Raw genomic sequence first — 27,761 nt, forward strand, 5'->3', positions numbered from 1 at the left:
TGTATTGCCTTGGGTTTAAGATATTTTTTGACATCAGCTCTTCTCTACCTTGGACCTGTTCCCTTCCACATATATAAACATGCCATATCAGTGAAACCAGTTTATTCCAGTAGTGTTCACATGACCTTTTCCCCAAAATAGCGTGGCGAATATTGCACCATATTGCCTTTTTGGAATATCTCATAGTTGGCTCATGACTACCTGGTTTAGGTTTTAGAATTTTGGATGAGTTATAAAGGTAGTGTCCACTTTAAAGCCATATTCTCATAGGACCATGACAGTTGCTGCATAATTTTAGGGTAAAAATGTCAATTAATTAATTAATTCTAAGATGTCACTTTGGGACAAGATCCCAGGACAAGCTGTGTAATGTGCATTTTTATCAGTCATAGGGTTACCTAACATTGGGATGTCTGGGATGCCCTGTTTATGTCTGGCCTATTACTATGGTTGCAGTTGCCAGGTGTGCTGTATTGCAGCCAGCTTCTATCAGGAGGCATGTCCTGCTAATGGCCTTTCATGCCTTTCACTTCCACATTGTCACTGTTTATTTTGGCACATTGTTTTCTCTGTTTTAATGATGAAAATAATTAAATGGTAATTGCAAACCAGTGGGAATCATTACACTAGAACCACTGTTATTTATCACGGTCTCATTGGAGTCAGGGGAACTCTTGTTCCTCAAGTAGGAGATGAAGCACTCAGAAAGCAACTAATATCCTGTAACGTGTCCATAAAGACAATACTTTTTCTGATATTTGGAAAGCTTTCCTATCCATCCCACCTTATAGCTCTGTAAGAAGCATAGGATACTGTCAGGTGTGATATTCAAAATAAAATAAAAAAAATGAGAACTTTACATAGATGTGTTGCCATTTGGTCTCAGTGGTTCAGTGTGTCATTCTTGAGTTGGATTATTGTCATGAACATCCCATTTGCTAAAGGAGTGTCAGGCTGTGTATAAATGCATGCATCATGATCCATGATTGAATACAGAAACACATCCCCGGTGTAACCACAGGACATGTTAATGCTGGCTTTGTGGAATCAAAACGCGTCGTTACCTTAAGGCAGTGGTTCCCAAAGTGGGGGGCGCGCCCCCTAGGTGGGGCGCGGAGCTATTGCAGGGGGGGCGCGGAGCTTGGAAGTAAAACGGGATGCACCGATTCCGATATTAATATCTGAAACAATTCTAGATCGGGTATCGGTGACAATGTGACCGATCCATAAAAACAGATCTATTCAGTCTAATTCTATGCTTGTATTGTTTGCTTTTCGGAGTTAGTTCAACCTTAAATATCCACTCTGTCCCGGATAGAAGTGAACCTGGACAGTTAACAGTGAACAGTTAACAGTGAAACGCGAAGCACACAGAGGAGAGGTGAATCACTGACTCGTACTCGCGCTGGTGCTATTCCACTTAGTCCGTTTATTTGCTGGTTGACCAAATTAAACCTGGGCTCCAGCACTACTTGACTGTTCATACATGAACTGGTGAGTTGCCCAAAGCTCATTGAATGCGTTACTTACAGAAATGAAATAATGATAAAATAAAGAGCAGTGGTCTGAGTCAACAATATTCCATACGCGCACTCAACTCGCTCCCTTAAAGAGACAGTACACATATTTCTGGCCGTTACATGCTTTGTGCTCTGCGTGATGTCTGCGCTTGCAAACTAGCCGCATATGAATTGCTGTTTCTCTTATTTCATCTCCTTATTTATTTTAAACTATATTTAGAATTCTTGAACCATTTAAAAGGTTTCTTGCAGTTTATTTTTTTCATGTTTGACCAAAGTTGTGAACCTATTGTTTTTGTAAGTTTCAGGTTCTTTGGTATTATTTATTTTACATTCAATGTTATATTCATAATTGCACTGACTGAACAAATGCAAGTTGTGTTGTTTTTACATGTTTTTGTGTGTGTTTAAGTGTGCTATACTGGTACAGAGTTTTCAATAAACTTCTAATTCAGTATGTCTGTGTTTAAAAAAAATATGTTTTAAGTCGATTCAGCACAGTTTTACTCTATCGCCGATACTAAGCCTCAGATATCTGAATCGGTATCGGAAGTGAAAAACGTGAATCGGTACATCCCTAATCAATATGGGGGGGGGGGGGGGGGGCGCAAAAATATTCTCATCTACTAAAGGGGGGCACGGCAGAAAAAGTTTGGGAACCACTGCCTTAAGGGTTCACAGAGAAATGTCATTGTTACTCCTGTTGGGAGCATCTTGCCAGTTGACTTTGAGACAGGTAGGATGAGTTCACTGTAAACGTCTGTCTGGGGAAGGAGCATCTAATGTGTGTCAACAAAACACTTACATCACACTCCGTGCCTCATGAGGTCATAAACACGCACCGCGGTGGTGTCTGTGGGGCAGAGTCCACAACGGCATGAACTATATGCTTGACAGCAAAAGGAAATGCTGTACTTTGAGTTTTCAAGCGGTCATGTTATTTACAAACCTATGGTGTGCTAATCTAGCATTTTTTGCCACTGTACCATTTCACTGTTATGGCAAGCACCATTTGTTAAAACAGAACAACAGCAAAGTTCTGATCAATAAGTGATATCGTTAAAAGTATTCAAAATGTTATATAACAGTGAATCCAAAAATTAACGATGCCTTATAGTTTTACGAAAACCTGTGGTACACGGACGTGGGAAAACACTTGCGCGCCGTGCGCAATGTATGCGCCATTTGCGCAAAAGCGCCAATGAAGTCCAGTTCATGTGACGAGGAAAGCCGTCGTCTCGTACGGAGGCAGACAGTGATACCGCAGTGTGTAGTTCCCCCCGTCATTATTGTCCCAAAATTCACCGTCGTCGACTTTTAGGTACACGGCGAAATGCACAGACGAGCTCGGTTCTAGGAACGGAGGCGTGTACATTGTGAAGGAGAACCTCTCGCTGTCAGAAACGTCCTCCGCCGACACCGGGACCGCCTGCGCGTCCACGAAAGACAGCCAGTCGTTGAACGTGTATCTCACCCCCACGTCCCTCTTACGGCTGTCCGCGGGTCTCACGCGTACCAGTCCACGCACGTCGAACCGAGTCACAGTGACTTTTTCCAACGCCACATGGAGACGTTTTACGCGCGCCTCGAAGTCGGCGGAGTCCACGGGCATCGCGAAGGTGGGGACGAGGCGGTCCAGAGGTCGGGTGGGTTTGAAGTTGACGCACAACTCGCCAAAAAGTTCGCGGTCCGGCTGCGGCGGGAAGCTCTGCAGCCTCGTCAACACCTTGGACGGGATCTCGGGATCTTCGTTGGCGCTGAAGTGCTTCACGCTTGCCAGGTTTAACCCGAGCGCGTCGGCGAACTTCACTCGTTTTCTGCAGTTCTGGGATATTTCGTTTAGGAGACTCGCTTGCTCGGGGTAAGCGGGTAAAGATTTAGCCCGTCGCCTGTCTCGCAGATACACATCCTCCGGTTCGAGGTCGGAACCTTTCGGGTCCACGCCGTTCTCCTGAGCGTCTGACGCAGCTTGTTGATTCAGACCAGATTCAGACATGTTGGCTGGTCCAGGCTGTCGCCTCCAGGATCAGCTAATTGAGCTGACTTCAGGGTTCGTGTAGTGGAGAGTCTCATTGGGTTTGGTCCGCCCACGTGGAGGGGCCCAGGGCCGCCAGGTGCCCGTCCTTTATCTGCATGGCCACACAGAGGCGTAGCTAAACCACATCATTCAACGATCTCCCTTGTTGAAATCGATCTAGAATAATGGAATAAATGCAACATCCGGTTACTGAATAAAAACACTGCATTAGATTTCCTCTGTAAACCATCAAATGTATTCCGCAGGCTTCGCAATCAACGCAGGTGATCAAAGTCAATCACAAGATAAGAGTTTGTGTTTATCCTTAAACGTCTCTTTGGTGGTCTGCGTAAGTATGGATGAAGTAACACTTTTAAATGTAGATGCACTAACACCGTGTTGTAGGCTTATGCGTAAGGTCGTTTAATAAACAACACTTTTAGCTAGTCAACCAACATGTTTAAACATGCAACATTATGAATTAAGGCAAATGTCTCAGGTACTAGCTTACCTGCAGTCAAGATGTAAATCAGATTTCAACTCCGATCAGGGGACATCACTGTACTCCAGAGGTTCAGGTGTCCCCTGATCTTCTCGGGAGGGGCTGCCATAATTAGCTTGTTAGTTGGGGAATCAGTGTATGGAGAATTGGAAACAGGACAGGCGGATGTGTCCCCAGAAAACATCTACCTAGGACAGTTTAAAGATCGTCAGTTCACAAAAGGCCCCACGTTTCAGCTCTTCTCGGCATTGTTTCACAGCCGTGTTTGTCCTTATTTGTGCTTTCTTTTGCTATTCTGATACTCGGTTAACGAAAGAATCAGTGGGTTTGGATTATTTTGTGAATAATAGTCCATTTGAAGGATTTTTTCAGGTAATTTTAACAGCACTTGAAAATGGGGTTTTAAGGTCGACAGAAGCCAAAGGTGAGATGTAGCATAAAAATGTCAATTTGTAACTGGGTGGAAAGCACATTTATTAGCATAAAAACCTATATTAACTCAGTAAGGCAAAACAAAGGGAAATACTTAAACAGAAACATCATCAGCATCTTAAATTCAAAAGTCATGAAAACACATTTAGGCCCATTTGTAATTAAATAATTATAACATGTTGATAATTGACTTCCTAACGACCTGCGTATTAATCTCGCTCATTGATTAAGATATAAACACATCAAATTAAGCATTGGCGGGAATAATCCTGGCCTGCGTCATTTACTCATGGCGTCATTCCTCCGTCATTGTTGCCCTTGATCATCAGGTAGGCTATATGCCCTTTTGCTTGGCATCTATAAAGCTTTCAGGGTACCGTCACCTGTTGATATAAAATGTTGTTTTTTGCTTATAGCAGATGGGATATCATTTGGAAATAAAAGAACCACAGCAGAATTTAAGTAACTGGACGGGGCGATTGTGTTTTCCCCGTGAACGTTGACGTGCTTTTCTATGTACAGTCGTATTATTTATTTAACGCTGGTAAATATGAGCTCGGTGACCTGCCAGTATTCCTTACAGCTTGCTCGTGGAATACGTGGTCTGTGTTGCGCAAATTTAACTTCACTTCCTCCCTGGATCATTGCCGTGTGAAAAAAGCTTATGTAATGAGAATGATAACCGTAAAACATTGATAGGGTTATATTGTGTGTCTGGCATAAATGTTCAAACTGCTTGAAAATGAACACACACTTGAAGCTTGAAGTGGGACTTGAAGTGGTGTGTTGATTGCTGACATATTTGGTTTTGCTAATAACAAAGTCACATGTATCCAAGCATCTCACATGTTTACCTCTTATTGTTTACCTCTTAGATATATGAGCTAAAACAGTATAAATCCTGAGTTCTCAACTTTGGTACAGGAGGGCAACAGTTCAGTTAGGTGATTTCATGTTCCGGCGGGGATGTAGTAATCTACTAATGTACCTGAATCAGGTGGTTTTGGGTAGGGCCAGCTACGCCTGGCTAAAGCCCTCCAGGACTACGGTTAGGCCATTGATGACCACCAGATGGCACTATTATTACAGAGTTGTCATCAAATTTGAATAACTCAAGAGTTAGTAAAAATATTACAATTTAGGTCTATTTTGCTATGATGGAGAAAAACATATCAGTAACAGATACATTACCATTTTAAAACATGCTTGTCAATCCCCAAAAATATATATCAAAAGGTGTTTTGTTAACTTTGTCAATTGTGATTTCCACCCCAATTAAAATTTGTCCTCCGCATTTACCCATCTGTGCAGTGAGAACACACACACTCACACACTAGTGACCACTAAGGGGCTGTGATACACACATGCCCAGAGCAGTGGGCAGCCCTAGCCCGAGTTAGGTGCCTTGCTCAAGGGCACTTCAGTCATGGACTCGGGCCTGGGAATTGAACTCACAAGACCACTTCCCTAACCATCAGACCATGACTGCCCAGACCAGACATTTGACAACACAGTTGCACATAAATCAGTTTATTTATTGTACATAATCCATTATATAATGTGATTAATCTGTGCAATTAAAAAGACTGCATTTGCATAGGTCAAGCAAAACCTTTCAGTCTCCAATTACAACACCTTCAACAAGGCCTTTCAAACATAGCTACACACCCCAGACAATGAACCGGTACAATCTGTACATTGAGCACTGGTGTGAGCCTAGGGAAGCCATAGTGCTGCTTCTGATCGATGTTTTAATATCGCAATGTACTGTATGACACTTTTTTTAAAGAAAACTTTGGATGGAAAAATTCTTGCCTATTAACATGCACAAGTCATAGGTCTTTCTCCTATCAGCACATCTGAGCAGGTAACAGTAAATTAACTGACTTGCATTCAATTGAATGTACAAGCACCTTTTATAGTGGTAAACCCATGGTTATTTACAACAGACCTGGCAACCCCATGCCCTGCACAGGGGGTTTCCCTGATTTAAATCACCAGGCAATCAACATGCCAATTATGTGCAAGACCAGGAAGGACACAAAGATTCAAAATGCATCAGATTCCTGGGACTGGGGGAAAAAAAAAACCACACACTTCACAGTAGAGACATGTGATACAGTCTCACATCAAAAACACTGTAGTTTCTACAATGGTATTTGACTGGTAATTCCTGCAAGAATGCAAGTGTGTGTGTGTGTGTATACGCATGTACATGATTATTGACCAATGGTGTTTTTTCTAAATTAATGACAAACTGATATAACTAATAAAATTAATGAAACATCTTTTTATACGTTTTTATAATGTTTAGTGTACATCCAAAAATATACGTCTCAGATGAATATATCAACATTTTTGTGAGTATTAAAATATCAATATTCAGATTCTGTGGGTTATATGGGAGAACATCAAAACATCACAAGAAATTACAAAACAAAAACTCAAAAACCTTCATTAATCATAATATCTTTAACCAGTGAAAACAAACCCTGAAATGTATTAGAAGCATCATAGTTCAGCATGGTCAGATAAATCTGGGGTGCAGGGGTCAGAACAAGAGCCAAGTGTCCAGAGTCAGAATGTCAGTCACACATCCTCAGCTGTGTATATACGGTACATCAACGTGATGATTGCTGCTGCAAGGATAGGTATCAACCAGTTGGACCATGAGCTGCACTCAGAGGCAAAACAGAAACACAAAACTATGATTTAGATGACTTACAATTGTAAACAAACCAAAACATACTATCAGATTTAAGACATGACTACCAGTCACTTTTTGTTTGTTTGTTTTTTTTTTTTTTAAAGAAACAAGTCAAAATTCCCTATTGTAAGTTTTAGTCAGCAGCTCAGACACAATATACATGATGCAATGGCTTGCTGTATTCTGTCTCATAAGAGCATATGCACAGAGTGAATTGAGATTTTAGAGTTGTCAGAAGTTCTTGATCAAAAAGGACGATACTTTTCATGGCTTACCTTGAGGAATCGTGAACGGTTGTTACAAGTGATTCCTAAAAAGATGAAAAACAATATTCTTATCTTATGTCTATTTGAACTATTATATTGTAGTCCAACAACTACAATATAATTTCATGGGTTAATAATACCAGTTTACCTTTTTCTGTGCAATATACAAAAAAGTAAACAAAATAAGTGCTACATACCGGTGGTTTGGCAATCTTGTGCCTGTCTTCCTAAAAGAGAGTGAGAGAGTTGTGAGTGAGAGCTGGTGTGACTATGTATGAGTGTATGTATGCATGCATGCATGCATGCATGCATGCATGCATGTATGTATGTATGTGGGTGGGTGTGGGGGCTATTGACAAGATATAGGGTCAATGCCATTTGCCAATAAATGTCCTTGTCTGCCTTACAGATGATGTAGTTTGTGTGCATATGTATAACCTTTGAGACATATCACACACACTTTAACCCCAATAAAGTAGAGTTCTCATAGTGCCTCAAAACACACGTGAGGTTCATGCAAGATGAAGCAAGTCAAGTTCCTGTACTCTGACACTTGTTTCATGTAGTTACACAAGGCAGTGTACACGGTGCAGAAAAGACCCAAACTTATTCCTACAGTTCACAAGGGAAAACAGAACACAACATTCTCACAGTCACATTTATGTGCTGTATGTGCATATTCGCTGTGAACCACATGACCCATCACAAGTCTTATTGTGATACGGACTACACAGGAGTCACTTACTGGATGCAGCTCTCCTATAAGGAAGGTTTTGGACATCTCCCTCGCGTCTGTCGAGTGGCCCACATCCTCAAAGCTCTCTGTGGCATCTCCTCCTGCCTGCTCCCTCAGCACCTCCTCGCCACCTGGGTGCTGGACAGCCAACCATTCATGTCAGATTTACACTACCAATAGGGTATGAAACGCTTTGGATTTCATTAGTAGTACTTCCTCAATACGATAATTCAAAATATTTTATTAAACACCAAGTGTTGCTAAAACCGAATTACGGAATTCACCAGGAATTATGAAATTACATCCATAATGCAATTGCATCCCATATTTCGAACATCTATCCAAAAAGTGCTGAGTCATTGTGCATCAGGTATTTATATCAGGCAGATTTAAACATGGGAACTCGCCGGCTTTTTACGGTAGAATGTCTCATTTAACAGATGACAAATTTAGCACTAGAGTTTCTAAACTGTTAGACTAGTATACGAACTTGTTATAGTTTAAGTGGCCTACAGCAGACTTCACTGTTAACAGTCAACAGGCAGGAGGAGGCTTGGTGGATACGTGCCCGAAAGCACGCAGAAGTGACCACCCTAAAACGTCCGGATGAACTCAAATGAACTTTTATCCGGAAAAACGAGGTTTTATGGCTTACCAATTAACAATATCCGCATCTTAAGAGCTCAATGATATTCCCTAATAAATATGTAGTTTACACAGACACGCAGTTCTGACACACGAAACATGTTAACATGTGTAAATATGGGTATATTTCCACTTGGTGCATGGTTAAAAAGTGTAATCACAGTGAAAAGCACAAAGTAGGAAAGGTCTACAACAAGTTAACCCACCTCTTCAAGAAACTTTGTGACATCGTATATTTTGTGGTTGATTATTATCCATGTAGATTTGAAAGAATTGCGTTCCTCCACCTCTGATAATCGATAGTACTTCGTCGTTTTTTCGTCTGAACCGTTTTTTTCCATTGTTTGGTTTTGTTTGCAACTGAAAGTTTTCACAACTCCCTAAAATCAGCTCCGTGTTACAATTGTAGTTCCTGACATGGCTACGGACCGCCTATATCCATCTTCGCGTGATCTTATTGGCTACTAGAGTATTCACGGTCTTCCTTTTTGCGTTTTGATTGGATGAGGTCAAATCACTCACCCACAGGATACGGCTCCAAAATGACGGGACTAAAGTTCATGAACGTTTATCTGAACCAGAGACTGTCGGTCTCTGATCTGAACATTGCGATTGAAATAGTCTACAACCATGGCTACACATTTCACAACAAACATTTTATACATTTGCATAAAATCTTAAGTTAAGTCAGACATAACATGGCAAGTTATTCTTATTCTCGTGAAGTAAAATAAGAGTATTATTCATGTTGTTGCCCCTATTGCCGAGTTAATAATTTACCCGTGATATGCATAATTCTGCTGGGCCTTTAAATGACATCATAAGACACTTATAGTTTTTTAAATGATGAATATATTTATCAGAATTTGGCCTGTAAATTTGTTAAGTTATATTTTTCATTCATTTTGCACATTTTCAGAAATGCATAATTTGTTGCCTAATAAGTGTAAATTGCCAAGCAGAGCAGACCACCTGGGGTACTCAGGGACAAGTGCTTTGCCAATACCATAATGACAGATTGTTTGAATTTAGCATCCTTGCTCTAACAACCTTCTTGTCACAGTTCATTAACCAACCTAGCTACCTCGGGCTCTGCTGCCCAGTACTTTATGGAGGCCCATTTGTGCTGTTCAATAATCAATTTATTCAATAATAAATTAATAATCAATTAAGAAATGCACAAGTTCATGGAAATATAAAGCAGATGATCCCACTATTTGACAATTATTATTATTATTATTATTATTACAATTATTATATTATTATTGGTTGCATTGTTTCTAAAAAATGTTATAAACATCCCTACCCCTCCCATTACAGAACCATGTTTAAAATGTGTAAAAAATATTGTAGGAAAAGTAGGCTTATGTAAATTTACTAAGGCCTGCCTTTAATTCAGAAAGGGGAAAAAGGAAGGGGGAGAGGAGAATGTTAAATTGCTTATTTATTAATATGCTGATTAAAGCGATTTGAATATTTCATAAGTGACTACTGATATGCTTACTACGTCAAAGATTCTGTTGTAATTTCTCCGTGCGCGCGTGTGTGCGCGTGCGTGTGACGTGACTGAATTAAAATTTGATCTCAAAGTGCCGCACGCGATCCGTAAATGATTCGCCCTCATCGCTGAAGTTACTAGATAACCGTGACTGAGTGATGGTGGTTAGCGATAGCAGCTCCTGAATTAGCAGTTGATTGTATATATATATATATTGTCTATAAGAATAACCCTTAGATAGTTTTAATATTTCAGCCAATTTGTAGTTGTTTGTGACTTACGTTATAACAAGCAAGTACGTTATTTTCATTGTAATTTATTAAACTGTTAGCTTAGCCAACAAGCTAGTTAGCGTTAGTTTGAACATTACCACACACCAGCTACAGCTAGCTAGCTAGTTAGCAGCTTGTGATCTAGAGCCAAAGCCTCGCCACCCAACGCACAAACCTAGATACCTAGATATAGCTAAAAAGGTTGTAGCACAGGTGCCCATTCTGTCCTTGGTGTAATCAAAAGTTTATGCAAAACGATTTGAAAACATAGTCCTAGACAATATTTTTGAATACCTCAGAGCAAAAAAAGTAATTTTATCTTTAAACATGAGGAGAAGTTTGAAGTTTCTTTTAATAGTATTTGTAACAAGTTGGTAAAATCCAGTGTCTATGACTTCTGGCTGCAGTATGAGCGGACAAAGTGAGCAGTCTCTGTTCTTCGTGACTGTGCCAGACCTGAGGAAGCTGTGCGGTGTATTTCTGTCCTGTCAGAGCTGTTCTGATGGAGACGAAGGAGAGCAAAGAAACACGCAGGTGAAAACCTGCAGGTGAGCCCTCCAGCTTCACACCAAGTAGGCACCTGAGACTGAACTTTAAGTACATTTAAAGACTAGTTAAATAGAAGTATTATCTGATTTCACAGTCTGTGTCTATAAGTTCATATTTATTTATTAAATTATAGGTATAAATAAGGTCAGTGATTCAGATTATGTCAGTTGCTGTCAACAAATTGTGTTTTTCATCTGTGAAATTATGTGTAACTAATGTTAAAATAATTCACTCTTTCAGAGAACTTTTGTTTTTGTATTCAGACATTATTGCTTCACCTTTGCTGGACTCTAATGGGGAGATCATTGTTATAATGGCTGTAAGTATGACATTAAGATTGTATTCAGCCGTGAATGTATAGCTTTTTGCAACATAGCCACCAAAATGACATTATGATAAGCCTCTCTATGCAGGAAGTAGTACTGTGTATATGCAGGTATTTTTTTGTGATCACATGATAAATTGAAATACAATTATTGTAAAGCCATGGGGGGCATAACATTTATTTGTTTTGTGTGTATTTTTGGTGATATTCTCATCCTTTTAATTTGTGCTTGTGTGCCTGCATGAGTTTGTGCATGCATGTGAGATTTCATTTCTACCATGCTGGTAGAAATGCCTTTGCGTGAGAGCCTGCGTGTGTGTATGTGAATACATGTGAGTGTGTGCGTGCCTACACGTCCATGCAGAGACATGGTTCGTGAGAAGCCAAATACAGTTGTGATCAAATTTATTCAACCCCCAATGCTGCGAAGGGTTTTATGGAATTCAGTGCACATTTGTAATTGTGTTCATAATGAAATCTTACAAGGACTTGTTAAAGAACTAAATGCAACTAAGATAGCATCAATTTTTTTTGTCATAAAGTATTAAATGGCCTTTTTGTGATTTCTTCATTGACACAATTATTCAACCCCTTTACGACTACCACTCCTAAGAACAGAGGTTCATTCCAGTGTTTTCCATCAGGTTTTGAAAACATCTGTGGATGTCAACGAGCAGCAATCAAGCATGATAAGCACCAATTAGGCAGATTTAAAAGGACTGTGATACTCAGCTCCTTCTAGACATCTACTGGTGTGTTTCCAAGCATGGTGAAGGCAAGAGAATGGTCCCAGAAGACAAGAGAAGAGGTTATTGCTCTTCACAAGAATGGCAATGGATATAAAAAGATTGCGAAGTTGTTAAATATTCCAAGAGACACTATCGGAAGTATCATTCGCAAGTTCAAGTTAAAGGGCACAGTGGAAACGTTACCTGGTCGTGGCAGAAAGAAGATCCTGACCGCGACTGCTGTGCGCTACCTGAAGCGTAATGTGGAGAAAAATCCCCGCGTGACTGCTAAGGAACTGAAAAAAGACCTGTCAGATGTGGGCACTGAAATTTCAGCTCAGACAATAAGGCGCGCACTGCATAACGAAGACCTCCATGCCAGAACGCCCAGACGCTCCCCCTTGCTGACTCCAAAGAACAAGAAAAGTCGACTGCAGTATGCCAAAAGTCATGTGGACAAGCCACAAAGGTTTTGGAACAGGTTTTGGAAACTAAATTAGAACTGTTTGGGACAATGGACCAGCGCTATGTTTGGAGAAGGAAGAACCAGGCTTATGAACAAAAGAACACCTTGCCTACTGTGAAGCATGGTGGGGGGTCAATTATGCTTTGGGGCTGTTTTGCTTCTAATGGTACAGGAAAGCTTCAACGTGTGCAGGGTACCATGAATTCCCTTCAGTACCAGGAGATCTTGGAGGAAAATGTGATGGAGTCAGTCACAAACCTGCGGCTTGGGAGACGTTGGACCTTCCAACAGGACAATGATCCGAAGCACACATCCAAGTCCACTAGAGCATGGTTGAACATGAAAGGCTGGAACATTCTAGAGTGGCCATCGCAATCACCAGACTTAAATCCAATTGAGAACCTCTGGTGGGACCTAAAGAAGGCAGTTGCAGTGCGCAAGCCTAAGAATGTGACTGAACTGGAGGCTTTTGCCCATGAAGAATGGGCTAAGATACCCATAGGTCGCTGCAAGACACTTGTGTCAAGCTATGCTTCACGCTTGAAAGCTGTCATAACTGGAAAAGGATGTTGTACTAAGTACTAAAAAATAATGTCACTAGGGGGTTGAATAAAACTGATAATGATGTGAGCACAGTAAAGACATTTGTGGTTATTCCATCATAAATATTATGTTATGTTTGTCTAATTTATAAGTGCCTCTTTGATATAATTGTAAATAAGATGACTGAAATGATCAAAATCAATGTCAAACTGGCCAAAACACTTTATTTCAGTGGGGGTTGAATAAATTTGATCACAACTGTAGCTGGTGCAAATTCCAGACATTCTGTCAACCCTCTTCCTTTTCTGGATGTAGGCCAACATAAAGCAACGGCACAGAACGGAAGTCTCAAACATAGCTAATGAGCTGCCCACCTAAACTCTGCTGTGGGGCCTTTGCTGTGGATCTGATTAATGTCACAAAAGCATTGAATTCATTTTGTCAGTCTAAGCCTTCAGCAACTTTGCAATGCTGGTAAATAATTGACTGCTCTGTCCTTACATAACTAATCTCGAACAGCCAAAAGAGATAAAGGCGACGTCTTTTGGAAGTTATAAAAAAAGATAAATGGTAGATTTTTTATATATATGTATATTCATAGAGGTGTTACTGAATTTTATCTCGTAGTTGTTGGTTTCACATCATCTAGTCCTTAATCTTTACTTAGCTCCTATATTATTAACTTTCTTCTCATTTTGTCTTTGACACTTTGAACTCTACCTTAGATAACATTTTTCAAGAGCGGCACAATCCAGGCATATGTTCAGAGCCATGGTCTACAGGTTAGTTTGGATTTAAAGAGGTAGATTGAGACTTTTACAACCAACGCACTAAATCAGATTGTTAATTTTTTTTTTCTGTATGGAACATGGCATGACATGACAGTAACATTAACATTAACTAAAAATAATTCTAACTGGAAAAAACAAAACCAAATGTAAAATGAATTCTCTGTAGAACACTACAAGTGTTTATAGGTAGGAGTAATTGTATTGATAACTTCTTCTGATTTGGGCGAGCAGGATGAAAAGGTTTAATTACTTTAAATGGGCATTGACTTGTTTCAGGGTTCCATCTGTTTAAGGCACTTCTGTACTTTCACATAATAAAATAGCATAAATCTATACTTTGAACATTAAGTGAGACAGTATGCAAGTAACACTGCTGTCAGTGCACATTTTTGCAAAACAACATACTCAGTAAACTATGTAGCCAATCTCTGGATTAACCATGTAAAAATTAACTGTGTAATTTACATAAGTCAGTGTTATACCTGGGGTGATGAATAGATGGATGTACCATAACAATGTAGAAATAATGTATAAAACCAACTTCACTCCCACTACAAGTAAGTTAATTTCTAGATATTGTGTACAACGTAATATGGAATGTCTACACTTTTAAAATCTCTGTGACCAGTCTTTCTATTTTTACATGTTGGAGTTCAGTTAGGTCTTCCTCAGAGGGTTCTGCCTGGCACACTGCAACTATGTCTGTCTTACTCCATCAAAGCTAGACTGGCCCCTAACTGGAACAGAGCAGGCCAGTATCTGATTGCAGGTTAGACAGCTCCAATATCAATGTCATGGTACAGCCCCTGAACCCTCCCTTCAGGCGTGTTTGTATGTGGTTTTGTCCGTCTTTGTCCATGTATGTATTTCCATGGGTGTGATTCTGTGTGTTCATTTGTTGCACCTGTATTGTCTTGTCACCATTATGTGTTCCACTTGTTTGTTTGATCCTTGTTTATGTGAGTGTTTCTAATGTGTGTTGATGTTTTGCCTGTCGCTGTTTTAAAGGCAACACTTCTGTATCGGCATCCTTCCTCACCCTCGTTGCACAATAAAAAAAAATAATGAATATCTTTGTTTAATCTTTTTTCTCCCAATTGTGTGGTGAGTGGAATTGGCTTAGATGTGTTGTCACCTTTAGTTTTTTTTTTTTATCAGCTAAAGGAGACATCTTGCATGCAGATTTGAAATGGTTTCAAATATCACTAATAATGATAATTGATGATTCAAGATAAAAAAAACTATTTTTTATATTATCCTATTGTTACATATGAGAATATGCACTTGTGTTTATATTTGGAGCACATTTTTTTACCTCTAGTTTGCAAGTTCAGTAACATTGTTGTTTTCATGTTATATGGTGCATTGTTTTCAACACACCATATAAATACTCTATTCTCATTCATATTCATACATCATCATCAATCAGAAATCAGTACACGCATTGCCGCTGACTTGACATGGAACAGTGCAACAGAAAGGCTAAATAGATTTTCCTATATAGTGTACAAATATTAGTGAATTTGTTTTGTGTGGAATAGAGTCGATGGAGATGTGCTAAAATGTGCATGTGCTTTGCCGTGCCCTTGTGCTGGAGGACATTCTATGATGGAACTGCCTCTTTGTGTGGCCTCGAGCTTTGTTGATACAAGTTCTGACAACTTCTTTCAACAGATAGCCTTATTCTGTGGCAGAGGTTGACAGTACTGTCAAGGTGCATGAAGTGATTATTTATATGATGCTAATTTCACAAATGTTACCAAAATGCACAGTCAATTTTATTTAATTTAACATGTTATTTTAGAGCTAAAATTTCACTGTATCAGTATTTGAAACCTTACTATGTTATTTGTGTCATAAATTCAAGCCAAGGGCTGACTGACCATTTCCCTTACACTCATGTAATCTGTGTTCTGCAGGAAAAGACTTCCTGTCTGATGCTGGAAAACTGATAGGCATTGGTAAGTGGAAGCTATATATCTTGACCTTAGAGTCTGAAGCAATACTATGACTCTTAGCTACTCTTAGAAGCTCGAGTTTAGTGGGTGAAATTCTGGTTACACAGTAATGACTGTTATGCAATAATTGCTTCATAAAACTCCCTTTATCCCATGTTGCATGGCATTTTACCAGTTGGTTTAAATAGCTCCATCAAATCTAGACCTTATTATGTGTACTACTTAATAGTTCATGTAAAAAAATAAACCTGTTTCAACATGGTAAATATCTCCTGATCTGAATGAGATCTCTTACACATGCATTATTTAGAATTTGGTGTTTTTTTGACAGTTTTGGATCTGAGTGCAACTGAAACTCAACTGTGTGTTAGTGTTGAAGCCAGCACTGTAAGACTTCCCCCTGCCGTGGTAAGAAGTAACTTTCAAGTACTGATACTGCTATTAAGTCTTGCTCCATGCAAGATCGTTTTAATGTACCGTTTTGAACCTGCTGAACAAGGTAGATTTCTAAAGGTAATTTTCTTTAATTTTACTGTTTGAACATGATGTACATAGATTCAAACATAGATTCAATTTTTAACTCAGAAAGATAAGAATAGTCCACTCACACTTTACATGTGTATGCTGTATTAAATTAATGAATATTGTGGTAGGCTAAACTGTTGTGAATCTTGGGTCAGTTCACCTGACAAGCCAGCATGTTCAAAAACTAAAGGGAAGCCTATCGTAGCGCACACCCCAAACATATTTTGGGAGAGAGATTATTTCAGACCCCTACATACTTTAGGAGTGATAAAATTTCATACTCCTAACATACTTTAGGAGTCATAATATGTCAGTAAAATGTTGAAAAAAGTGCTGACCTTTACCTGCAAACACCTTTGACATACATAATAATGTGACCTTAGTACCAGTAACATCACACCTGCTTTGGATGAACCTTTGCCATGCTTTACTGTTGTGTGTCTCTCACATTCAGTTTGAGTTGAATAGATAAAACAAGCTTCAGGCTCCCTCCAGTGTAATGGGTGCACATAGTGCATTTCAGCCTAGCAGTACGTAATCTGTATTTTCCTTGGTGTGTGATTCAAACAGCTTGTATTTAAAACCTTGATTTTTAGAACTAAATTAGATGTCTTGATGTTTAGAATGTAAATGTTTTGTCAGGTTTTTACAACTTATTTTTGAAAATGACATCATCATCATCATCAATGTTGTCATCCTCTGTCACAAGCTGGAAGACTTTGATGTGCCTCCTCTTGTGGTGAAATATTTTCTCAGCAACAAAGAGGCAGTTCTTCAAAATACAGTGCAAAATAACTGGTGTTATGTTCTCCCAAGGTAGGTCTCCTCCATGACTGGGTTATTATTAACATTATCACATTATTAACAAGTTGATAGTACTCTGCTAAAGCTGTGCTCTCTCTCTCTCTCTCTCTCTCTCTCTCTCTCTGTGTGTGTGTGTGTGTGTGTGTGTGTGTGTGTGTGTAAGTTAGCATGAAGAAGGGTCAGATCATCAGCATCAGTCGAAAGATGCCTCAGGAGTGCCCATTCAGATCTTACACTGAGCTTCAAAAACACTGGATGAGCATGGTGTGTGTGTGTGTGTGTGTGTGTGTGTGTGTGTGTGTGTGTGTGTGTGTGTGTGTGTGTGTGTTTCCACATATATCCATGTACATATGTCTATGTATCAAAACATTCATAAAAAAGCAATGATCATGCCAACACAAGATCTATCACTAAACACAAGGTCAATCGAAGAAAAGGTGTAACACATCAGACACGACCCAAGATACAGACGGTGCAAGGGAACCTGTGAAACAATCCAACACCTCGTAGGAGGATGCAAGATGATGCCAGGGAAAGTGTGGAGACAACCAAGTGGCAGGGATCATACACAGGAACATGTGCTAGGCAAATGAGCTGGACACCCCCCAAGTAAAAATGGAGAGTAGTGGAGAACAAGGTTAAGATCCTGTGGGACCTCCAGTTCTACATAGATAAGCAAAACATGGCAGATCAACCAGACATTGTGATAGGAGAGAAGATGCAAGAAGATACGATAAAAGACAGCAGTTTTTATAGAGGTGGCAATCCCAAGAGATGGAATCATCCAAAGAAAGGTATATGAGAAGCTAGAATACCCCAAGGCACTTAGGTCTGTGAGTGACCCCTAAGCAATCTAGTATCTTAATCTAATATCTAATGCATACACACACACAAACACACACACACACACACTCCAGACTGACCAATCATCAAGACTGGCTATAGATACTGGTACACAATGGAGCAACCATCAGTCACCTCTACATGGATGATGTCACTCTGTATGCATGAACGACTCATTAATCCAACTCACAAGAATATACAGCATTAACATGAATTTAATTAAGAGTATATAAATGTGGTCGGAGGGTTACAGGGGAAGAGAAGGTAGCTAGTACTGAGGTAATTGTACTACCAGGAGGAAATAAAACAGATGTTGAAAGCAATACGTGTAACTTGGCATCCCACAGGCACATGGGAACCAAGAAGAGACCACAAGGAGCGCAGCTACAGCCAAATTCCTACAAAGAGTGAGGAAGGTCCTGAGAGGTCAGCTGAATAGGAAAAACAAGATCTGGGCTGTCAGCACCTACACTCTACCAGTCATCAGATACCCAGCTGACGGAGGAGATATAAGCCACTGACATCAAAACAATGAAACTCCTCAGAGTACACGGAGGGTTTCATCACAGACTCTCATCCAGCACTCTGAGACTGAACATTAACTGGAAGGAGGGGGCTTAGGACTAGTGACCATCAGCAACTATGCAGGATGAAACAACCAGGAGTACACCAGGATGATAGTCCCAATTGATGAAGTGGTTAGTGAGTACCTCAGACAGTAGATACCTGAGGAGGAGCAGGAACCATCATGGGAGCAGAAACCCTTGCATGGTATGTACAACTGGCCAACTGGTTGATATGGAAAAATTTTACCAATGGTTGAAAAAGGCTGGCATTTCATATCATGGAGGCACTAATCATGGCAGTGCAGGAGCAAGCTCTGAATGCAAGATAAATAGAGGATGGAATCTCGAGAAATACCAAGGGCTGAGAGAAGAGCTATAAAAGATCTGGAACGTGAAGGCAGCAGAGGTTCCCATGGTGATTGCTGTGTGATGAGAATGGCTCTAGCAGATCCCAAGAACAACATCTGAAATCTGTCCAGAACAGAAGAGTGCAAACCTGGGAACAGCTAAGACACTATGCAGGACCCTCAGGCTCCCAGACCTCCAAGAAAAGGATATATATATATATATATATATATATATATATATATATATATATATATATATATATATATATATATATATATATATATATGTGTGTGTGTGTGTGTGTGTGTGTGTGTGTGTGTGTGTGTGTGTGTGTGTGTGTGTGTGTGTGTGTGTGTGTGTACGTGTGTATCCTTTGAGCTTTTGTGTATATCCTGGGAGCTTGAGGCTCCTGCATAGTGTCTTAGCTGTTAGCTAGATCCATGCTTTTATGTTGATGCCAAATTCTGACCCTACCATCTGAATGTCGCAGCAGAAATCGAGACTCATCAGACCAAGCAATGTTTTTCCAATCTTCTCCAATTTTCAACCAGGCGACGTTTTTCCAATCTTCTCCAATTTTGGTGAGCCTGTGTGAATTGTAGCCTCAGTTTCCTGAGTTACTGTTTCCGTTCTATCAGCTCGAACCAGTCTGGCCATTCCCCTCGAACCTCTGACATCAACAAGGCATTTGCGCCCACAGAACTGCCGCTAACTGGATATTTTATCTTTTTCGGACCATTCTCTGTAAACCCTAGAGATGGTGGTTCATGAAAATCCCAGTAGATCAGCAGTTTCTGAAATACTCAGACCAGCCCGTCTGGCACCACAACCATGCCAAGTTCAAAGTCACTTAAATCACCTTCCCCATTCTGATGCTCATTGCCATACACTTTCATTTACTGTTATAAATAGCATGCTTCATTCATTCAACTAAAACCCTTGAAATATGCTCTCATATGAGGACATTTTGGAACTTGACTCCACTGTGCCGTGGGTCTAAGGAAACAATACACAGTGGTCCTATAAAATGACATCATTATCCTCTGAAAAGAGTAAAATAAAATAAATTGTGATCTTACACATCGGTTTACTACTCATAGTTACTTTGAATTTAACCCCTCAGAGATTTATTAAATTAAATGAAGAATAAATGAATAGAATGAATAGTAACTTTATTAACAGAAGGGACTGTAGTTCTCTCTTTCTATTCATTCTAAACTATTCATACATTCCTGCTTGAGGCCTCTTCCACCATGTGTTTCCCATTCGCTCTGTATTTTCTACAAGGGTTTTATCACCTTCACTTCCAGACACTCAAATGACAGCTATCTGACCCAATGTTATTGAGGCTTTTGCAGTACTGTGTGTGTGCATGCGGAATTACGTGCATGTTTGTGTTAATGTGTGTTACTGTGTGCTGAACTTTCATTTTGTTTATAATAGAAGTTGATCTAACCTTTGATCACAAACAAATCCTTCTGTATGCTGACAGGGCATTTTGTATGTATAATTTAGTGTACACTAATTGAAATTTACACATTTGTCCGTTGCTGTCCATTGATTGAAGCTGCAATTCTACTGCATTAATTAAGACACCTATGATGTTATATGAATCTCTTAAGTAATTTTTTGAAGTGCTCCCTTTCACTTCCTGTACTTATCGAATGAGATGTAGACAAATTTGTAAACTCAATTCATTTCTCACACTCAAGCCTTTGACAAAAGGTTCTTTGTGTGTTGTCTGTAAAAACACAAACCCTTTGTTAGATAATGACAAGCGGGGACACGAGACTTGTCCCCGAGCCACATGTGAGTGTGATAGGGAATTAACATATTAAATGTTTGACATGTACTGTTCTTCAAAGTAAAAAATATAAATTCATTTAAATGCAGATAAAGGTATTATTTCTGAATCCCCTGTAGAAAACTAATCTATGGACTACTTTGTTTCTTGTATTTCTTTGTTTCTCTCTCTTTCTCTCACTCTTTCTCTCTCTCCCTCCCTCCCCTCCCTCGCCCTCTGTCTCTGCGTTTCTCTCTGCCTCACATAGTATGGATATCATTTGCCCCCACTGAATGAAGACGAGGTGGTGTACTGCAGTGTGTATTTCAAACTCCTTGACAAGAAACTTTTCACGTATCCTTCATAATGTAACTGGCTGTTCTGCAATCAAATGGAGTTTTTCATTTACCTCCTAAAGGAATGGGATGTTTATGCTGTTTCAGATCTAGATTATTAATCTCTAAATGAGTTTACAATATCCACTGAATGTTAACACCTAAGCATAATGTTGGTTCAGACACTGACTTAATTCAGTCACTGCAGGTATTATTGAAACATACAGGAAATGAAAATGAAAAAAGGAAATTTTCTTACTTCTCTTAACATGAACTTAAAATGTAGTCTCATTGTTTTTAGTTTTCTTTCAGCTGTTGCCATTAGGTACTATTTGTTTTAGGTCTGTATCTTTAACATCTGAATTGGCCAGATATCCCCTGAGTTGCATACGCACACAGCCAGTGCAGTGCTTTCCTCGAGTGGACCTGCAGGGGGCGCTTGGATCCTTTATGTCAGACCTACGACGCCAGTTTGAGATTATTTGTGGCTTCCCTGCACGAATGACCAGCAAACCTTGCTACCATACTACCAAATTGACCAGACCTCACTCTCAGGTATGAGACAGCCATTGATGTTCAATGAGCAAACATACATTTATTTATTACTTAGGTAATTAAATATGTTATTTATTTATATGCATTCATGTGAAATGCACCCTCTTTATTTCATTTTTATTAGTGTGTGTGTGTGTGTGTGTGTGTGTGTGTGTGTGTGTGTGTGTGTGTGTGTGTGTGTGTGTTTGTTTTATAAGGCATGTAACAATTTGAACAGTTTGAAAGGTCTGTTTTAGAAGCTATGCAACAATTTGAAAGGTCTGTTAAGATAAAATATCTCGTGTGCAGATAATTGTGTTGTGAATGGTGGCCCATTTTCGCTGCATGGGAAAATGATAATTAAAGCTCAAAACATTTTGGCACATACCTAATGAGTATATGGAAATATAGCTTTGAGCGTGAACAGTAGTACATTTGTACAATTTAAGTAGATTTCTGCAATTGAAACCCATAATTGTGAATTTTCTTTGTAGATTACAGTTTTTCCTGCTGTAATAATTAGCTGCAGGAATGGTTCATTTGTCCATTTCAAATATGCTGGTGTGTTTTTGTCATACTGTGGAACTGAGGCAAATACATTGATCAAACTAAAATATCATCTGACCCTGTTTTGCAACAATAATTATAGTCAAGCTGCCCTAGTGCCGAGTAATTGGAGATATATTTCTGCTCGTATATGATAAATTACTGATTAAACCCAGAGCGCAGAACCGCAGAGAAAGTAGGGAGAAGGGTTTCTCTCTCTGTAACGTACCCACAGTCTGTGTGTATGTCAGCTCTGTCTGATATAAGCAATCCTTCAAAATACACTTTTTTCCAGACCATTTGAAAAATATAAGGTGACAACAGAACATAAATTGCAAGGAACATCAGTGTTTCCAGGCAGAGCAATAACTGACCCTCCATTAGGTCATTTCCTCCTGCCTAGTTCCCAGTCCACAGATGGAGAGGAAAACTGTCCGTGTCGGCCAGACAAACATGCTTTATTTACACTGGCCCAGGCTCACTGTGGTGTTATTAAACCATAACAAATGCAGAGGAACATGATGGAACAGCACTTTGTGTCAATTCCCGGAAGTTAGTGCCAGTGGGTAGAGATGGTGGGCGTTTTAATCTTCCCGAACACCGATGATTGATAACGATCACGTCGTAACAGACTTAATGAACTGATCGTGATTAGACCATGGTTCTTGTAGAGTAGACTGCCATGAGATGCAGTCATAACATTAAAGCATAGTACTTTCAGGATCTGTTAAACTATATTTATGTTTGGCTATTGCACTGTAGTAAGCTGCTGTAATTAGGTTTTGAACCGCAGCTGTGTTTTGTATTTTATATCTGGCAAACTGAAAAAGTTGTTTAGTGTCTCCCCATAAAAAAGTGTATGAACAGACTGGTGTTTACTTTATGAGGTCTACCTTCGACCTTGTTTTTTAGGGCTCTGGTGTGTTGCCTGCTAACTTGACAACCAAAACCTCCAGCAGACTTGTACTGACCCAGCTCCCAAGCAGCTGCCCGCCGGGTATGCTAAATTGGTCTCAACGGCCGGTTAGTCAGCCTGGAGGTCTGAGCAGCCTCAGCCAGACAACCCGAACCAGAGAACAGGGAACTGTTCAAACCCCCAGCCCTGGTTTAAAGTCCTCTTATCAGCATGGCGTGGACACACGCCAGCTCTCTTCAGCAGGCGCCTCGCTCCTGCCCCGCTGCTCTCCTGCCGCGTTGGTCTCTGCCGTCCAACCTTCAGAAGGCCGGAGCCAGCCTGCTTTTCCCGTACCCAAACTGGTGCCCATCTTCAAAAATAGATCTCTCAGTCGCCATGTTAATGTCACTAAGATCCTGGCAGAGAAACAACAGAAGAAAGAAGAAGTGCAAAACCAGCATGCATGCAGACATGGAGTTAAAAGATCACATCCTGCCTCCTGTTCTCCTTCATCCCCCTGTGCTCCATCCACCATTCTACCACCATCCAGTGGGTCAGCTCTCCACAGGGTGTCTCTGCCCTTCTTTAAGGGCCGTAAGGGAGACAGTGATGTTGGCATGTCCACCCAGCAGCCACCACATCACACTCCATCCCTGGTTACGCCTGAAGTGCCCAGGAACAGAGGGGTAAGCAGCTGGATTCTACATGGTAGCACATGTCTCTTAAGTTACTGTACATTAGCTGGGCACAGTCAAACCTATGTGACTGTAATCATTGGTGCCTGATTTACAAAGACAGTGGTGATTGCACACTGATTAGTCTGCAGTTCAGTAGCCAACATTTGTGCATGTCTGTGATGAGAACCATCTAGCCCACTATCCCATCTGTTGTTATGGTTCTCTTTAAGCGCAGATATGTTTGCTAACAACTCCTAATGCTGTCTTGCTACAGGGAGACGTGTTCACATCACACCCAAAGAGACCCAAAGTCGCCATACAGGATGTGGACATAGTAAAATATGCGAAAAGCAATCAGGTAATATAGTAACTAAACTGTTTGACATCGGCTATTTCTCAGCATACTAAGACATACTAAACATTCTGTTTTAATGGAAACAATGAAGATTAAAACATAAAAAAATGTCAAGCATGTTTTAAGTGTAACTTTGTTCATTCTTCAATCTCCATGAATACCCATATTTATAACATAATGTGTGTGTGTGTGTGTTAGTGAACCAATTTGATTTAGTGTCCATCAGCCCACCGGACTGCTGCCCATAAACCAAATGAATTGTCTGGCTGTGTCTGTAAATGAAATCCATTACAAGCTTGGCATGTATTCATGACCTGGATTAAATGCCATTAAGAGAGATGACGAGGCAATGCATCATTGTGATGGTTCGTTGTAGGAAAAATGTCCTCACAGAGATGAAGTGTGAAGCAATGAACTATACACAACTGATTCGCACATTTTCTTCACACAGCACTAAATGACTTGAATACTTAAGTAATGCATGAATAATAATGAAATGCTCACTCAAATTCTTCACAGGGTATGGTTACCTCATGATCTGGTATCAATATGATTTGCCCCAGGATGCCTTCTAAAAGTGGTTTATATTGTTATGAATGGGATTTAGCTCTAGTTTAGACTGATTTGTCAAAAAATGTAAAAAACATTTTACACAATTTTCTCCAATCCTCTTAATGTAGTCAGTCATCTGATGCCTTTTTGGTATCGTATGTTTGCTTCTGTTGTTTTGCATTAGAGCTATGAGGCAAACGTAGCTAATAAGTAATGGTAGTCTTGGTAGTCTGTCTTATTCAGAATCTGTTCAGTAAATACTCAAACTATGTCTGATTCAAAGTAAAATCACACATCTTTGCCAATGTGTGGGACACAGTATGACTTACAGTCATCTGTAATAAACAAAGTTCACTGCATAGCTGAAAACTGTAATATGGAGTGCAGCCAGTCTGGACAAGAAGAATCAGTTTTTCCTACATAATTTGATCATATTCATCAGTGCAGACTCCCAAACTTTGATGGTGAAAATGTACCAAAGAGTTGGTTGTTACAATTGACAGTAGGTGTGTATATGAAGATTTTGGAATATATTTACAGGAAAAAGGGTATATAGACATACTTGTTATGTGTAACTTCAGTGCAAAATGGAAGAATATAATATCATGTATATAATGTTTTGAATGAGTGACTATGTTTAGGATTCAATTTTTCCGTGAACCACTTTTTTAACACTAAGTCGAAAACCCTTAGTGAGATTCAAATAAAAACTGATGTTCTGACTTGCAGACTAAGGGTGTATTTTTCTGCCCTCAGCTGGCTAAGATCAACATGGCTACTCTGCAGGCCTGGCTGAGAAGTCAAGGGGTGTCTGTGCGCTCAAAAGACAAGAAGGAGGAGTTGGTGTCAAAGGTTATGCACTGCTTGTGTGAGCCGTGAGGCAGTGCAGCTGCCATTCAGACAGGATTCTTCAATCAGGTAATCCACACCAGAGTGGAAACCCTGCCTACAGAGATTTTAGTCATAGCACTAATTCAGAGGAGACCTGTGCACTGTTCATATGATCTACTTATGCTCTAGCACATTTTCGTCTACTAGGACCAATTTAGTATGATCTCTCATTTTGTTTTATGTAGATGTGACATCAGATATCTAACATAGAAATGTATAAAATTACATCTGAGAATGCTTTAGTGTTTTATACTGGTTTAAACTTGTTTGTATTAGTTGTTCAAAGCACGTTCTAAGAGTTTTGTGTCAAGCAATGTCTGGCTTCTTGTAAAGTTAAAAACAATTATATAAATTCGTTTGTTAGACTTGGCTATGTGTGTATTTTTGGCATGAATGTGAAATGTGTTTTGTTACGATGTTGTTTTATCATTTTCAAATCTATTTATTTAAACTAAACTGTATGAAAATGTTTTGACTAGAATATCTTTCAGTACTCTTAAAACTAGATGTACAGAGAAGATTTCAGATGGTCGTGGGTAGTGTGTGCAGGTCGCTGGCAGCATGTGATGCAAGAGCGAGGGAAAGCTCTGATGATGACCAACGCTGCTCTTAATGAGAGAGGACAGTGGGCAGGGGAGCCTGGGGATGTTGACTGAAATGCAAATTGACCCAGGCAATGTGGCAAATGAAGGGGTCGAGTCTCTTTCAGTCCTTCAAAAGCTCAGTGCTGTCTGGCCCTTTTAACACGCCTTATTTACAAAAGAGTTACGACCTGTACAATGCATTCGGTTTGTGCAAATTTGAAGGTTTTTAATTATGTTGTTTTTTTCCAAACTGTTTTGAAAGTGCTTTGCATATTATACAACAAAAGATTTTAATTTGAAACAGACCTACTCGTGCTCTTGTGTTCAAGGACAACTGTTTGTGATTATCCTATATGGATAAGCTTTACTGATGTGTCGCTGGCGACAGAAGAGAAATATTTTTTGCAATTAAGTGAACCATTTTGCTGTTAGCCTTTAAGCACATGGGAAAACTATCCTGTGGTGTGAGAAATATTTTTTAAAATAAAGTGGCTGTGTCTAAGCACATTTATGCATTAAGGTCTTAAGACGTAACCCTAGATGTTCTGTTCCTGCCAAAGCCTTTTGCAATGTCCTGGTGAATTTTCAGTAATTTGTTACAGGGTCCTTGATGTAAGTGCACTAAAAATGTCTGTTCAGATTTCTTATCATTTTGTCAAGAATTTGTCACAGTTTTATCAGGAAAAAGGGCTCTCGTTCAAGTGCCTGGAGGACGAAGTGTCAACTCAGCTTGAGCCGCCTGCTCTTCCGGGCTGCTGGTTCTTCAAAACACCCTGCGTTTAAAAGGCAGTCGCCACAGGGCATACATACGCATTCCACCATCTGAAACATGCTGAGTCATGCTCACACCTTACAGTTCAGGCCCGTAGGTTGTAGTCACAGCCGCTGTTTACTTGCCCTTTAACCTGGCAGACATTGGTCGAAGGTGTCCCACCAATTTGGGGATAATGGGTGTTGCGAATGTAATGGCTCAATTAAAGTTTATGATGGTTTTCAAGTATAATGAGATGTAGTCCAGGAGGAAAGTGCATACAGTCCATCATTGTCCAGAGAAAACCTAGTGCCAGCAAAAGAGCAGCTTGCATACTGAGTGGATTTTATAAACATAACATGTTTAAGGGACCAAGTAGGGATTGTTGATGTTTCTAGTTGGTGTTGGTATTTCTTGTTTTAAAGAGTAAAAAAAAAGTAATAAAAGTCAAAAGTTGATTGTCCTTTTTATGTAGGGCAGAGTTTATTTTAGTCTCTTTAATGCCCTCTTCACTATAGTGTTCTAAAGGTAACTGAAATTGTTAGCAGCAATTTAACTGTATACTGGACATGCTTAGCTTACATAAAACTATGGTCTGTCCTGTTATCATACGTTTAAATTGAAACACCCATAAAATGCTGTGGTATTTATATAATTATTGTGCCTTTTTTCACAGAAAAAAAAAAACAAAAAACAGAACAATTCCAAACTGCCCTTTTGAAGAATCAAAACAGATATGCATAATAATACACTTCACTCACCTGTCATCACTACTGATCAAAAACAGATTAAGGTCTCAAGTCTCAATTTTCGCTTG

At 39.7% G+C, this 27,761-nt stretch overlaps 3 protein-coding genes across 11 annotated transcripts; 1 reads left to right on the forward strand and 2 right to left on the reverse strand.

The window, feature by feature from the left end:
- Positions 1-38: 38 nt before the first annotated feature.
- On the reverse strand, positions 39-3,859 carry ppp1r3g (protein phosphatase 1 regulatory subunit 3G). The gene is made up of 2 exons (XM_076971153.1): positions 2,187-3,859; positions 39-1,064 (listed from the first exon to the last, which is right to left on the reverse strand). Exon 1 carries the CDS (start codon positions 3,514-3,516, stop codon positions 2,734-2,736), a length of 783 nt encoding a protein of 260 aa, XP_076827268.1. The 5' UTR covers positions 3,517-3,859; the 3' UTR covers positions 39-1,064; positions 2,187-2,733.
- A 2,126-nt stretch (positions 3,860-5,985) lies between these two features.
- cyb5a (cytochrome b5 type A (microsomal)) lies at positions 5,986-9,250 on the reverse strand. Its single transcript, XM_076971155.1, has 5 exons — positions 9,032-9,250; positions 8,190-8,318; positions 7,642-7,671; positions 7,454-7,488; positions 5,986-7,145 (listed from the first exon to the last, which is right to left on the reverse strand). The coding sequence occupies exons 1-5, from the start codon at positions 9,164-9,166 to the stop codon at positions 7,061-7,063; spliced, it is 414 nt and encodes a 137-aa protein (XP_076827270.1). The 5' UTR covers positions 9,167-9,250; the 3' UTR covers positions 5,986-7,060.
- Positions 9,251-10,408: 1,158 nt separating this feature from the next.
- On the forward strand, positions 10,409-27,384 carry c13h18orf63 (chromosome 13 C18orf63 homolog). 9 transcript variants are annotated; one of them, XM_076971402.1, is made up of 15 exons: positions 10,410-10,618; positions 11,003-11,143; positions 11,385-11,463; positions 13,932-13,988; positions 14,655-14,766; positions 15,917-15,958; positions 16,287-16,363; positions 17,190-17,296; positions 17,452-17,548; positions 21,093-21,178; positions 21,531-21,714; positions 23,152-23,820; positions 24,086-24,169; positions 25,475-25,636; positions 26,101-27,384. In XM_076971402.1, exons 2-14 carry the CDS (start codon positions 11,004-11,006, stop codon positions 25,595-25,597), a joined length of 1,857 nt encoding a protein of 618 aa, XP_076827517.1. In that variant the 5' UTR covers positions 10,410-10,618; position 11,003; the 3' UTR covers positions 25,598-25,636; positions 26,101-27,384. The 9 variants fall into 9 exon arrangements, with proteins under 9 accessions (XP_076827524.1, XP_076827517.1, XP_076827519.1 ...); XM_076971404.1 differs by having other exon boundaries at positions 26,116-27,384; XM_076971403.1 differs by having other exon boundaries at positions 26,150-27,384.
- Positions 27,385-27,761: the final 377 nt, after the last annotated feature.

This window comes from Brachyhypopomus gauderio, chromosome 13 (genome assembly GCF_052324685.1).
Source record: "Brachyhypopomus gauderio isolate BG-103 chromosome 13, BGAUD_0.2, whole genome shotgun sequence".
In the NCBI taxonomy this organism is placed as follows: domain Eukaryota; kingdom Metazoa; phylum Chordata; class Actinopteri; order Gymnotiformes; family Hypopomidae; genus Brachyhypopomus; species Brachyhypopomus gauderio.

Coding starts and splice junctions, on each gene's coding strand:
- cyb5a (XM_076971155.1), bottom strand. CDS start 9,166: ATGGAAAAAAACGGTTCAGACGAAAAAACGACGAAGTACTATCGATTA. Junction 7,489..7,641: donor ACAAGATTGCCAAACCACCG/GTATGTAGCACT, acceptor TCATCTTTTTAG/GAATCACTTGTAACAACCGT. Junction 7,146..7,453: donor ACCGTTCACGATTCCTCAAG/GTAAGCCATGAA, acceptor CTCTGAGTGCAG/CTCATGGTCCAACTGGTTGA.
- c13h18orf63 (XM_076971401.1), top strand. CDS start 11,004: ATGAGCGGACAAAGTGAGCAGTCTCTGTTCTTCGTGACTGTGCCAGAC. Junction 11,464..13,931: donor AGATCATTGTTATAATGGCT/GTAAGTATGACA, acceptor ACTCTACCTTAG/ATAACATTTTTCAAGAGCGG. Junction 24,170..25,474: donor AATATGCGAAAAGCAATCAG/GTAATATAGTAA, acceptor TTCTGCCCTCAG/CTGGCTAAGATCAACATGGC.
- ppp1r3g (XM_076971153.1), bottom strand. CDS start 3,516: ATGTCTGAATCTGGTCTGAATCAACAAGCTGCGTCAGACGCTCAGGAG.